At 34.1% G+C, this 15,790-nt stretch overlaps 1 protein-coding gene across 2 annotated transcripts in view; it reads left to right on the top strand.

Annotated features, from left to right (window-relative positions):
- Positions 1-15,790, top strand: part of LOC118181246 (nose resistant to fluoxetine protein 6-like) — a 96,963-nt gene that overhangs the window by 5,508 nt on the left and 75,665 nt on the right. For both annotated transcript variants that reach the window (XM_085822200.1, XM_085822199.1), the window contains exons 3-4: positions 4,460-4,577; positions 9,955-10,051. In XM_085822200.1, the coding sequence (XP_085678326.1) occupies positions 4,460-4,577; positions 9,955-10,051 (215 nt within the window). The remainder of the gene's footprint in view (positions 1-4,459; positions 4,578-9,954; positions 10,052-15,790) is intronic.

Here is a 15,790-nt window from a genome sequence, read left to right on the forward strand (position 1 = left end):
TCATAAAAGCAGTTTTTTAATTTACACCAAGTTGTTTGTTAATTTTTTTTAATGTGTAAAACTTCTTTATAAATGCATATTTATGTACACTGTGCAAAAAAAAAAAAAAAAAAAAAAAAAAAAAAAACGGGAGGACAGCTTTACATCTCTCGTTCTACTGGGTTGACTGACAAAACTCCAATTTTCATGCATTTTGCATGTCTCGAAAGTTTGACTTAGGATATGTATTAGATTTATATACAGCATTGTTCTAATATAGGTATTTTGGCACAAAATCAGACTTTTTTTGAAATAATATGCTAATTTTTTTCCATATTTCGATTCTACGATTCAAATTATACTTAATTTAAAATTTTGGAGAAATTCAAGAATTTACTTTGGTGCGTTTTTTTTTTCAGTTTGCGCGAAGAATAATTCATTTGGTGAACTTCTTATAGCAAGATATTTTCCTTTCCTTTTTTATATTGTTAACAAAGAGGAAAAAAATCATCATTAACTATTTCAAATAATTTTAACAGAGTGTGTAAACCACATTTGGCATTATTATCGCTTTTAAAAAAATATGCCAAATTTCAAAACGTGCCAATATGTAAATTCACATATATCCTAGGACATTTTGAATAAATAACTCTAATTTTTTGCAGGTATGCTTAGAAATACGCCTACTTTAAAATGATGGTAAAAATTTTATAGGTTATAATTCAAAATTTTTTTTAAAATTATAAAATTTATTTAAACGTAAAAATTTTTAAAAGAAATCATAAAAAATGGTCAAATATTACTTGGAATGAACCTAAATTCTGAATTCTGGAAGAAGGAATCAAGTAAGTTTAAGAAAATAAGATATATTAATATCTTCAAATTCCAAATTTAATTAACATTGAGGACAAATTCCAAATTTAATTAACATTGAGGAACTAAAATTGTGAGAACCAATTTTTTAAAAACTACTACAGTATAAAGTCTTTAATCCGGATGTTCATAATCCGGAATGATCTATAATCTGGACCTCAAAGCTACAAACTTTCTGTGCATGCGTAAACACATTATGTGTTTATGCATGCGCATAATACCTTTATGCATGCGCATAATACCTTTATGCATGCACATAATACATTTACACATGTGCGTTTAATGTATAACGGACGGTATAAGCTAGGCTGAAATTATCTAATTATCTGTTTCAGTTAATGTTTCAGATTGCGTTGTTCCTTAATATTTTAATTGGATCCGGCTTACTACTTTTTGCAGACTGTTAGAGCAATTTTATAAAAAGTAAGCTTGAACTTTCAGTTATGTCAAAAAGAGTTTCCGATTCTGGAGCTGCCAAAGGATCTACAAAGCGAAAGCATGTTTCGATGTCCATCAAACAAAAAGTGGAATTGCTGCCAAATGATCTACAAAGCGAAAGCATGTTTTGATGTCCATCAAACAAAAAGTGGAATTTCTGCAAAAAATGGATAAAGGCATGAAGAAAGTGACAGAGATGTGATTTTTTTTTTTCTCTAACCATTCCGAAATCTGTTTATCAATTTCACGCTGCTCTGCGGGGGAAGGGGGGAATATTGCGCACAATGAACTGGAAGTTGATCTGTCAGCACTATCCTTATCTTCAGGGCAGATGTTTTTATTTTATTCGGCTTATAATTCCTTACTAAATGTAGTAGTTCATCTCGATGTACTCCATTCATATGATTTAAATAAAATTCCTCGTCATTATAAATATCACGAATACACATCAAATAGTTTCTGGTTGCAACTTTCTAATTTCGTCTATGCGTAATGTATGCTTTACGCATGAGCGCCTAGAAAGAAATGTTTAATAAAGTAAACAAATAAATATTAAGCTTTTTTTTTTTTTTTTGTAAATTTTGATAACCTTTAGATCATAATTGTTCTTTATTTCATAAATTACGATTTCATATTTTTAATTGTATAATTTCTGCATGCAAGATTTAAAGATTTTAATTGATTTACAAGATTTAAATTGATGATCTATAAACCAGAATCGCCGAAGTCCCGACAAGTCCGGATTAATGACTTTGTACCAGAAGCGTAGCTAGGGTTTTCAGCGCCCGGGGACAACTGAAGATTTTGCGCCCCTTTCTCTGTGCCAAGAACGGAAAGTATTTCATTCTAAAATTTCGTAACATCAATTTGGCGCCCCCTGAATGCTGCGCCCGGGGACAGATGTCCCCCCTTGCCCCACCCTAGCTACGCCACTGCTTTGTACTGTAGTACCATTTTTACGAAACTTGGCAGTTTGGCATAATTACCCAATATTAGAACAATGCTATATATAAATCTAATGCATATCCTAAGTCGCACTTTTGAGGCATGAAAAATGCAAGTTAAATTTTGTCGATCAGAGGGGGAGATATAGAATGTCCCCCTTTTTTTTTTTTTTTTTTTTTTTTTTTTTGCGCAGTATACGAAATTTTTAGTGTTAGATTTTAAAAATGTAATTTCTCTCACTGCATTCAGAGGATGAGCTCCCATAAATTTTAATAGGTAGATGTTTGAGTGTGCTTTGCCATAATCAACTAAACCAAAACTCTAGATTTTAAAAGGGTTTAGTCAATGTAGTGATTGTTTTTGTCTTACTAACAGAGACAAATCTTTGCAAACTGCTTGTGAAGCTCATGACTTTCTCTTCTAACTGTTGAACTTTTTGTCAGCTTAGTACAAAAACATAACAATTACCGCGAAACAAATATAAACTGACATTGAGTCTATGATTTCAAACTAACATTCAGTGTACGATTTCGCTGAGTCAGCTGCACATAAGCATCTATAATTATTTATGCATGATTTGAGGCCTAAGAATAGCAGAGACTAGAGAAAGAGCAAGATTCAAGTTACAGGGGACTAGAAAGGAAGATAAGTTATTAAATATTGTAAAGTTAACATTACAATGTATTCTTATTGGAATATAGGTTTCTTTAAAAAGAAATAATATTGGGATAGTTACCTGTAGCTTATCTATGTCTACTTTTCATAATCCATTTTCACATTTACCATTTTGTGAATAATTTTTAGATAGCAATTCTACCATAATCATAACAACTTTGGGCCCCTCTATCCAACCAATGGAACAATGTTTTTTCAGAGATTCTCTTCTGGACACAAATTCTTGGCACACAATTTAATATACAGTCAAAAGTCTTTAATCCGGACTCGTCGGGACTTTGGCGATTCCGGATTATCGGTTTTTCTGGATTATAGATCATCAATTTAAATCTGGTAAGATAGCATGCAAAAATTATACAATTAAAAATATGAAACCGTAATTTATGAAATAAAGAACAATTATGATCTAAAGGTTATCAAAATTTACAAAAAAAAAAAAAAAAAAAAAAAAAAAAAGCTTAATATTTATTTATTTCTTTCTAGGCGCTCATGCGTAAAGCATACATTACGCATAGACGAAATTAGAAAGTTGCAACCCAGAAACTATTTGATGTGTATTCGTGATATTTATAATGACGAGGAATTTTATTTAAATCATATGAATGGAGTACATCGAGATGAACTACTACATTTAGTAAGGAATTATAAGCCGAATAAAATAAAAACATCTGCCCTGAAGATAAGAATAGTGCTGACAGATCAACTTCCAGTTCATTGTGCGCAATATTCCCCCCTTCCCCCGCAGAGCAGCGTAAAATTGATAAACAAATTTCGGAATGGTTAGAAAAACAAAGGATATGCCTTTATCCATTTTTTGCAGCAATTCCACTTTTTGTTTGATGGACATTGATTTAAAACAGAAAATGCTATTTTTAACAAAATTAAACAATGCATTTTTCGGGAAGGGGGGGGAAAGGTGTCTAAATGCACAATTCATTTTTTATCTACTAAAACAATGAAAGTAATTTTTATTTGAATAGATTCTGAAATGAAATAAATAATTTTGTTTTTGACTTTGCTGTCTGAAAATTAAACAAAGAATTTTTCATCTTTTGACAAAACAAACTATATAATGTATTTATATTTAACTAAAATTAAACTAAAGTATACATTTTACTGTATTTACATTATAATAAAATTTGCTGTATTGTTGTATTTGGAAATTCACTTTCTGTGAGAAATATGTCATGTATTATTTTCATCAGTATGAAAATCAATGAGAAATTAAAAACATGTAAATCAGTTGCTGAAAAAGTTTAATTTTTATTGGCTTTGATAAAAGAATAAACCCTGAACAACTAGAATTTTACTTTAGTTTGAGATGCAACCTAAGCAATGGGCTCTGTTTTGATTCTGTGACATTGGTAAAAAGTATAAGACATAGAATAACCAAAAAAATGTTTTAGAAATTTTTATTGTTTGCATTTTCCTGATGAAAAAAAATTAAAATGAAATTTTAATTTAAATACAATAAATAATTTCAGATTAATTAAAATGCAATTATTCCACATAATGATTTTTTTTTTTTTTTTTTTTTTTTTTTTTTAAGGATATAATACCAGAAGCATCATGGTTAGTTTTTACTCAAAGTCAAAAACCACCTACTATTGGAGTTTGTATTCCATCATCGTGTTCAGAAAACGATCTTGCTTATGCATCAACAGTTAGTAAGTGCATGATTTTTTATATTCTATTTCAGCTTTTGATATCTTTTTTAATTTTTTATACAGTACAAAGTCTATAATCTGGACATCCATTATCCGGAATGATCTATAATCCAAACCTCAAAGCCACAAACTTTTCTTTTGTATGCTTTACGCATGCACGTTTAATGTTATGCAGGCATGTTTAATGTTTACTCATGCGCGTTTAGCACAAAAAACGAAGCAACTTAAAAAACTTACATTCAAAGAAACGTTTAATAAAGTAAACAAACAAATATTGTCGCATAGATGAGGGGATCCTACAAATGAACAGTCAAGTATAAGTCTAAACTCAAGACTTTTTATTCACTAGAACTGAATGAAGAGTTACTTATATACAGCTGGTGAACATGTTGAAACATTCCAGACTTGGAATGTTCTAGAAAAATAAGAAGGAAATTTACATAAATAAGATAACATTAACAACAAGGAAATTTACATAAAAACCAATAATCAGGCATCTTGCCGTTGATGGGTTTCGAACTTGGTACTTTCGGGTTTCGAGTCCTGTGCCTTCTCCGCTAAGCTATGAGGAGCTCGGTCGAAAAGAGCGATTTTTGCTACAATATTAAGCTTTTTTTGTTTTTGTAAATTTTAATACCCTTTAGATCATAATTGCTCTTTATTTCATAAATTACGGTTTCATATTTTTAATTGTATAATTTCTGCTCACCATCTTACCAGATTTAAATTGATGATCTATAATCCAGAAAAACCCTTAATCCGAAATCACTGAAGTACCGACGATTACGGACTTTGTACTGTATGTGTGAAAAATAATTTTACTTTTCACTATTGTGTATAAGTAATAAACTGAATTTCCATCCAGCAGAATACTGTATAAATGTTTCAATGAAATCTCTCTAATAGATGCATTTTTTTTCAGAAATCATCAGAAAAGCAATAATTCAATTATTTGGAGCAAGCTTATAAAAATATTTTGAATGGGTTATTCATTCTTTATGGTTAATATATAACCATTCATTGTGGTGTAGATTGCATTTTTATATTCAACAAATATTGAATACAAAAATACTATTTTCATTTTGAATTTTAGCCTTTTTATTATTATGTTGTAGAGCAATTAATAGAATTGAAAATAATAGTTTAATAAGATATTATATTTAGTTATAAGTCTTAAGTTAATAATTTAGTAAGTATTATGAAGTAAATTTCATATTGAAAAAAAATATATATTGTATAATTGCAAGAGATATTTAAAAATTACTATAAAATTAATTTAAAAACTATTTTGTTTCAGAAAATAATTCCTGCAAACTTATTCTAAACCTTTTTCTGCCACTCATAATTTGAAGTCTAGTTTGAGATTTCTTTTGGCAGATATATATATCATATGAATGCAAATAAATTGTTTTGAACCTTTATTTTAAAGTGTTGAGATATTTTTAATTAAAATTACTCTTTATCACCATATTTTAATTTTTGTTGTTTTGAAATTTAAAAAAAAAAAAAAAAAAACCTTCCTACTATCTAACAATATAAATTATTGAATGAAAAATAGTGTATGATGATTGCCTGCTAAACAGATGGAAAAAAAAATGTATGCAGATTAATTGAAAGAAGCTATGGTTTTTTATTTAACTTTGTTCAAAAATGTGTCCTTTCATGATTGAGAGCAAAAGATCCAATAGTGAGTATTAATTTGTAAACTTTTAAATATTAAAGTTTATGGAATTTTGGAAATTTGCATTTATCACTAAAATTGAATTCAATCAATAATATGGAAAAGTAATTTTTTTTTTTTCATCAAAGATTAAACATCAAAGATTAAAAGCAAATATTTTAAAGACTTTTACAAATAATCTGTGTACAATATTTGATAATAAAATTCCAGAATTGTTGCTGTGAGGAAAAAAATTATAAATGTATTGCAGCAAATTGTGTTCATTATGTAATTTGTGATTGCTTATTAATTTCAACATTATTTTACATAGGATTTAATTAAAAAAATAATTTGACATCCAGCTTAGAATCAAGCTGAATATTCATTATTCAGTATGTGATTGATTTGATATCTGTTGCATCTCTTCTAATTTTTTATCTATATTTACACTGTGCTGTCTAAAAAATATTTCTTAGTGCTGTTCTCCATATCATTATCATTCATACTACTGATATATTGTTTGCTGTTTATGTCTTATTCATTATATCTCATGATATGTATATATTATCTATTTTGACACTAGAATCTATAAATTATTGACTGTTCATGATCTGATTTGTTTAGAAATTCTATATTTATTTATATTTTTTATATGCAGCCTCAATTTCTGTTACATGCATAAATATCTTAAGTTATAAACTATTAAATTTTAAAAAATAGAAAAATTCATGAAAAAACTTCCCTTAACCATTCAGGAGTGGAACTGAAACAAAGAATATATAACACTATTAGAAAGGAATTCACTTCATTGTAATACCTTCCGAGCTGTGACTTTGAGCGTGTTGGACACACTTTGGTTTACTGCTCAATTTCCTACAAACTGACCCAGTCCCGTAGGCGGTCAGTGAGTATACGTTTAGTCTACTGAGTACCCTCTTGGATTACACACATGATTCCTATGGGTTTCACTGTTAATCATGTCCTTTTACAGGACAGTCAATACTGATGATGATATTAGCGATTGTACAGACTTGGAACGATCAACTTTATCCCTACCTACCACCTCAAAGCTTGGTGAATTCCTGAAGGATCCAAGACTGTGGAAAAAAGGCAAAAATAAGAAAGGGGAAGAAAAGTCTGAAAAAGGGGAGATGGATGCTGCAAAGGCCCGGGAGAAGAAGTTACAAAAACTGATCAGAGAGTTTGGAGTGGATTACATAACGAAACACTTGGAGTATGAGGCAAGGCTAAAAGTAGCTAAAACACCAGAGGAAAAATCCAGAGTCATCTCTGAACACTGCAAGGAAGCCGCCTAGTATCTCAATAAGAGACAATGTACTGACCTAGTTACTGAGAATCCTGGTGCAGTTGAAGAATGGACCATGCCAAAGAAAATTGCAAAAATCAAGGAAAAACCCAAACCGATGGAAATCCCCCAGGAGAACCGGTTGCAGTTACTCAAGAAAATTTCCGAAGAAAATCCGGAAGGCAGAGCCAATGCATAAGTCCCTCCCCCATCCATTGTATTCTCACAGAGTGTGATTGGATGATACTGGACGAAATGTTTATGGAAAACGGCACTGAGCCCCACGAATGCCAAATGAAAGAAAAATCCATCTTCGTCTATACTAAGAACCTGAAGGATTACAGTACAATGAACAAGCTACTATTAAAAAAAGAAAATCCCCTACTACTCCTACCAACTTGATTTTGAAATGCCAATACGTGTCATCCTAAAGAACCTCCGTGCCACTTATAAAGAAGAAAATATTCTACAAGACCTTAAATGCAGGAACTTCCCCATTGAAAAAGTGAAGCAGTTTTCGAAACGATGTGATGGTGAAATAATTCCCATCTTTCTACTTGAGTTAAAAAGCACCCCAGAAGGTAATAAGATTCATCAGCTCAACAACATGTTCAGCTTCAACATTACTGTAGAAAAGTTTAACCCTAAGAAATGACCAGTGCAATGCTTCTGCTGCCAGCAATTCGGTCATTCTCAATTTTATTGCAGTAACCCCATTAGATGTGTGAAATGCGGGTAACAACACAGAAGCAACCAATGCACCATGAAACCCGAAGACAAGCCAAAATGTATTTTCTGCAGACTTTGTCATGTCAGCAGCTACAGAGGCTAAAGCGAGTATAAGAAAAGATTTGAAAAGAAAAGCAGCTCCTCCCTTCCAGCCTTAAGTTCCCGAATTCACAGAGGAAAATTTTACTAATTCAAAGAATACTATGTTACCAGCGCAGAAAAATCCACTCCAAGTCACTTACAGCAAGAAACTGAAAGATAAAATCATGCCCCCACCGAAGGACCTAAACGACGCTATTGCATAGATCCGAGATGACAAAATTAACATACTCCTAACTTCAATCATTTCATGCATCGGAAAAATCAGAACTGCAAAAAGTCCAGCAGAAAAATTACAGACAGAATTTTAGGCAGCTATGCTACTCATCAATTTTGCAGAGTCTGAAGATTAGAAAAGAATAAGTACTTCTTCTATGACGGACCAATAGGATTGCTGGAAATTCACTCGGCTAAATTCTTGACTTCACATTTTCATTTCTACCTTTCTACTTGTGCAGCAGCGGTCTGACTGTTTTCCCTAGTCGGGGTAATTCCGAATATGTTATACGCAAGGCTCATTCCATCGCATCATCGAAAATCCTTTTTTTTTTAGAATTCTCAGCCAACATTCTCTAATGTTATGGTAGGAAAATTATGTCATTTCTCCACGCGTTACACACAGGATGCGCCTTATAGCCCAGGGGCCTGCTTTCATGTGCTTCGCACCTGAGCCTTCATTGTAATAATGCTCACAAGGAATAGTATAGCCATTAACATGACAACACTGATTGGAAATATTTCTTTTTAATATATATATTTTGGGCATATTTTAAATGTTTCCAGACTTGTCACGTGCAAAACTTTGTTCTGTTTATTGCTGGTGTTAAAATTTCCAGGACATGAAGCAGTCTTGGTAAGGTTTCTTTTGGATTGCAAATAGTTCATTTTGTAAATTTTCCCAATCATATCAAAAAAATAGATTTTAATTTTGAAAACAGGAACATGTGAAAGGAAGCAGAACAAGAGGCTAGAGAGACTGAAGAAGTATGATCATCTCTGTTTTGGCTCATAAACCAGGAATATGGAAATAATACATATCCCGAAAAGTTAATGTTATTGAAAACAAAGATACGTTCTGATACAATTTACACACTTTTCTTTTCATTTTTTCTTGCAGGTAGCTCAGGATTTGCTCAAGGTGTGGCATAAATTCATTGTCCACTTGTAAAACTTCCTTTATTCTCAATACTAAAGAAGATAATCAACTAATTTTTTTTTCTTTTATCTGATCTGTCAATACACGAGGAACTTTTCTAATCATTATGAAAATTATATTTTCATCTCCGGCACTGTAATTGCAAATTCACTTCTCAACATCATCCTTTTTCTGCTTCATTTATATTCTCCTTACATTTCTGACAGATTGCAATGATTATTTTTTTTACTCTTAGTAAGAAGGCACAGTATAATTCTGAAATCAGAATGTAGCAGTTATGGTGATAATATTTGTAAAATAATTTATAAATGTAAGAGCATTCATTGTAATGTTTGTTTTCTTAAAAATCATATTTTAAACATTATTTCTGTAACGTGTGAACAAATTTTTTAATTCAGGTATTCTGAGCTGTTGGTTTTTCTTTTAGGTTTAAATAAGCATTTTGAAAACATAACAGGGACTGTGTCTGTCTGCCATTCTAATGAAAAAGGATTTTCTAAAGATGGTCCTGCTATAGCTACTTTGTAAGTTATAATTAGACATTAAATAAAATTTTTAAATCCAAGTTTTATTTTCTTACTATTGATTCTTATTTAGGTGGATCTGATATTTTTTGGTTTATACACTGACTACCAATAAGTATTTGAACACCTGTGATAGAAAAGAAAAACTAACTTTATTCAAAATCAATAGTTGGTAGAGCCTCCACAAGAGGTAATTACAGCGTGGTCCTTCCGGGGCATACTTTTCACAAGTCTTTGTATGACAGCTAGTAGTATTTTCTTCCACTCGGATTGGAGAAGACATAGAAGTTCTTTCACCGATTTTGCACAGGTAGTGCATAGTGCACCCGTGAATTCGGCGATGCAACTCGTCCCAGAGGTTCTCGATAGGGTTCAGGTCTGGACTCCTGGCAGGCCAGTCCATTCGATGAACTTCATTGGCACCATACCAAGCCTTGGTTAACATCAAAACATGACAACTGGCATTGTCGTCCTGAAAGTAACAGGGGTCCAACCTGTAAAACTGCCACAACGTAGGAAGCACATTGTCATCCAAAATAGACATCGGAGTTGAGTTTACCATGAATGGGGACCAAGGGTCCCAGCCCATACCAGGAGAAACACCCATAAACCATAATTCCACCTCCGCTGAACTTGACTGTCGGCACAATGCATGCTGGCAGGAGACGTTCTCCAGGTAGACGCCAAATCGAGACCCTGCCATCCGAACGGTAAAGGGTGAACCTTGATTCGTGACTCCAAAGAACCCGTTTCCACTGATCTACGGTCCAATTTCGATGTGCTTTGCACGACATTAACCGAGCAGCGCGTTTGGACTTTGTGATCAAAGGCTTATGGGCAGCAGCATGACCATGAAAACCAAGCAGATGTGCTTCCTTACGGATGGTATTCATTGAAACAATACTCCCGGATGCCTGTTGAAACTCCTCGCGGATGAGGGCCATCGGTTGGGTGCGGTTCTTCTGAATTTCTCTGGATAGCACTCGTTGGTCTCTATCTTCCAGTTTCGTTAGTCTGCCGACTCGGGGAACATTCAGACAATAACCGCTCGCCTTACACTTCTTAATCACATAGGCTACTGTCGATTTTGGGTACTTCAGATCGCTAGATATGTCCCTTAAGGATCAGCCAAATTTGTGATACCCGATAATTATACCTTTCTCGAAATCAGAGAGCTCCGAACTGCGAGGCATATTGCATGCGACTAAAGCCGATGTTGTTTCCTACACGATATATACCGGTGGAGTCCCTGACTTACCTTAGGACCGCAGATATCGTCATTTGCATAGGTGTCCAAATACTTATTGGTAGTCAGTGTATGTATTATAGCATCGGTTTTTATTATAGCATTATATCATATTTTTGGTTTATATGTTTATAGCATTGCATTTGCAACACCAAGTAGGAGAGGATTATAGGTTGTAGCTAAGATATCAGTCAATCAAATTATGTTAACCTTTCCTGCAGCTAAGGCGAGACCCCATAAACAATCTCCATCGTATTAGGCTAGAGAGCTGGTCAGTGTCCACAGAAATATCCTCAAAATAGGGATAATACACATTCACTTGCTACACTTTAAGGGCCTCAATCCCGTCAGGGAGAGGTTTAAGAAGAATTCTCTTTTTAACCCTCTAGGCTGAATTGGGCCACCAGGTGTTCATTCTTCACCTCAGTTTTGGAGACCAGCCAGGGGAGAGGCAAACTATGTACACTTGTTTCTGGCCATCGTACTAGCCCACTCAAAAAAACCTAAACCACACCATCTTTCTGGTCATTGGAACTGGGTTTGTGTTATCAGGCCTGTGAAGCTGCTACTGTCATAGTATAATATTAAACCAATGTAATGCAATCCCGGGAGGTATAGTTAAGATATGCACATTATTTAATTTTTAAGCGCCTAGCTCTAGTCAGTGGTATGTAGGTGGGGCTTCAATGGTATAAAACTCTGATTGCTGCATTTTTTTTGGGGGGGGGTCTTTTATTTTTGCCACATGGGATTTTAGAAAATTGGTTTAGTTTTGTGGTTTGATAGAGTTCTATCCTGAGTTTGTTGACATGCTATTTACGATCAACTGCAAAGAATGAATAGTGAGGGACCCCTTGAATGTGGAGATGTTGATTTATTACTCTTATATATTGCCTAGGTCAATATATCAACACCATTCAACAGTGTGTCTACTAGTGGTTGTGAGAGTAATGATGAACTCTAATGGCAGCCGGCAGTGACCATAGACAAACTTCTGTTTGAATGGGTTGTCACATTAGAAGTATGATGTATAATGGTCTCTACCATCCTGCAAGTGAACTTGAACATCATGCACTAAGACCAGGAGATCCAGTAGTATTTATGCAAATTATTAGAAGATACTTCTCTGATACTGGCTTATATAACACAGATGGCCAACAGTAGGTGTTATGTTGATCTCAACCAGTCAAATACTATTCATGTTGTACATTCAGTTTATAATGAAGGAAGGGCCAGTGCCAGAGCATGTGCAGTTAATGCGTCAGAATCTAGAGGCAGTAAACTTCTAGGAAGGAACTAGTGGCAGAAACTTTTAATTGTGGATTTTGCACCAGGCAGCAAAAGGTCTATCACCAGCCCTGAATAGAGGCTATAATGGAGTTCTGCTCTCGTTGACAATCAGTCTCACGTCTGTTAAAAGGCCATCAAGTTTGTATAGTAATTAGAGATGCAAACTGTCATATCAGTGGGCCCAGGCTTGAATCCAAGAGAAGACACAAATGTTTGTAAGCCTATAGTGTCTGTGCTGTGAGGAAACACTCAAAATACACGTTAATCCAAGTCTTTTCGAGAGGTTGATGGTAAGGGAAGAGGGTGAAGACCTATGGGCCACGCATCAGGTGTTTTCCCTTAAATCTTAACAGTTAGGTAGCTTGAGCAATATTTCAATCACCTGTGGTACTTACAGAGGTGCTGGCGAAGCTCTTGCCTGTACCTGCATTATTTAGCAGTGATGGTGGGAGACCATATGGCCAACCATGCCATGCTGTCTCCAGTGGTATGTAGGTGGTATCTCCATTGTTGGCGTATATTTTGAATAAAACTGTATGACTGTCGTGGACAATTAGACAAAGGTTCCTTTCCTTCAAAAGCAAAATTGCTTTGCTAATTTTTACTAAAAAAAGTACTTGTGTCTTATTGTTCTGAATATTAATAGAGTTTATTCAAAATCTGTAGGGGAAAAATATGCTTTTTTTGCTAATTTTAAAAATGACCCATATAAATAATATCTGAAGAAAGAAGAAATGGCAGTAGTGCATTTAAAAATCTTGTGTGTCATAAAATTTGGAAAATTGAAGATTGCAGAAAACAGATCACAGTCATAAACAGTCACATTTGATACACTGGGGGAAAAAGGGCTGTCTCCCTCTTTTTTTGGTGTGGCTAATGTTACTATACTTTTTCTTTTATCAAACTGTCACTTTGCTTCTGTATTTAAAACCATGGCAGAAACTAGTTATATGTTGAATAATTTTAAGGTTTTTTATGCAGTTTGTAAAAATTATATTTTAGAATATTTCCTCGAAAAGCAAAATTGTTTTGCTAATTTTTGCTAAAGAAAAAGTACCTGTATCTGACTGCCCTCAATGTCAATACGGTTTTAATTAAAATCCATGAATACAAAAAATATGCTTTTCTGGCTAATTTTAAAAATAACCCATATAAATAATAGTTATTATCTGAGAAGTACTAGAAATGGCAATTGTGGATTTAAAAATCTTGAATGTTAAAAAATTTGGAAATTGCAGATTGCAGAAAACACTAACAGTCACATGTGATATACTGGGAAAAAAAAACAAAAAAACACCCTTTTTCCATCATTTAAAAAATTATTTGGGGGGGGGGACTGAATGCTGGGACAATACTGAATGCTATTTTTAGCCCGGATAAATGTCTAGACACACATAACTTTTTCTACATCTGCCATAATTATTTTCCGCATGCGTGAAATATCTGTCGCCAAAAAGCGCCAAAGCTCGAAGCTGATGTCGGAGTTCGAACAGGTTCGACAGTCACATTACGTCTATGGAGCCTTTCCTTCTTTTACATAGACTTTCTTCAACTCAGCCGACACACGTGTCGGTATCGGTGCTACTCTGTATAAATGTGTCGGTATCGGTGCTTAAAACTATTTGTTTAAAAAAATACCCTGGAAAATATGACTACAGGAAACAAGAGATTAAGCTATACAATTCAGTATAAACTAGGAGTGTTAAACTACGCCAAAGTGCATGGAAAGAGCAGCAGAAAGGCGTTTTGGTCCACCAGCAGCATTTTGGTAATTTCAGCAAGGCATTTCGGTAATTTTCCTTAATAAAAATATGTTTGGTAATTGCATTAAATGATTGTTTATTTGACTTTTACGAAACGTGAGAACTAAAATAAATCACATTTTAAGTTATTGTGGTACCACGCTTTTGCGCGTACTATTGAAACTTTTTTCCCTTGTGTGTGGCCTTCTAAATAAGGGTGCATCTTATATGCCGTCAAATATGGTATTTTACTTGATGTGTTAAATATTTTTACTCTGAAGATCCACCATAACCAGGAGCTGCTTGATAACGACAAGCCACAAGGTTTCTCATTCGCAGTCAGTTTTCTCAACAGAATGACTATTGATCTGTCATGGCCTTGGAATATTCTGTGGAACGATGAGGCTCGTTTCTACTTCAGTGGGACATTCAACACACAGAATCGCCGCATTTGGGCTAAGGAAAATCCACTGATCCACACTGAAATTTCCCTACAGTCTCCAAAGATTCTGTGTGTATTCATGGCAACATTCATCCTTGGACCATTCTTCTTTGAGGAAATCGGTGAACGTGGGCCTGTCACATGTTCCGTTATGGGCCATCGGTACCATGACATGCTGCAGACGTTTGTTGTTGTGCCGCAACTACAGCAAAGGTGGATCCTTACATCAACCATTTTCATGCAGGATGGTGCACCTCTACATATCCATGGGTCTGTGAAGGTGCTATTGCACTTACCAGAGGAATGTTTTAGTCGCTCCTTTCCTAATTCATGGCCACCACGTTCATCGGATCTAACTCCGTGCGATTTCTGGTTATGGGGCTATTTAAAATGTCTGGTGTATCATGGTGGTGTTGCAACATTGAATGACTTAAAGAACTCCATAACGCTTCATGTGCGAAGCCTCACAACTGATTAGTTACAATCTGCTGTTAAACACACTGTCCATCGACTTGAAATTTTTGCAGGTGAATGAGGGTGGTCACGTGGAGCACCTTTCCCTACATCGTCCTAGACACAATTAACAACTGCTCCTCTTGTGCAATTTCTTCCTAATCTGTTCTTGTTTCTGCAAACTGAACTGTTTTTGTTTCTCCCTTACCCTTACTTAATGTGGTTTGATGACAAGGTGATCAGAAATTAGTCAATAAATGTTAATATTGTCTCTGTATTTCGTTTTGGTCGTTTATTGTGTTAAATTTCATGTTTTCCCGAAAAGACGCTCTCTCGTGGACATTTTGGAACTAAAAAATGTTTTCCGAAATTCCGTGAGTGCATCTCATGTGCAAAATGTATGCCCATGTACAAAATTTTCTTGCATTCCATTCACCAGTTTGCGCTGTAGGATGCCTTTTATAGAGGACGTTTAATTATATATAATTATATTTGTGTTAAAGTAAATTCTATTTCATGCCTGATGAATAGCAGTTTTTTTATGTTTTAAATATATATTAAGGTAA

This window comes from Stegodyphus dumicola, chromosome 8, assembly GCF_044657685.1.
Source record: "Stegodyphus dumicola isolate Sdum_Otavi_A_Nest chromosome 8, ASM4465768v1".
In the NCBI taxonomy this organism is placed as follows: domain Eukaryota; kingdom Metazoa; phylum Arthropoda; class Arachnida; order Araneae; family Eresidae; genus Stegodyphus; species Stegodyphus dumicola.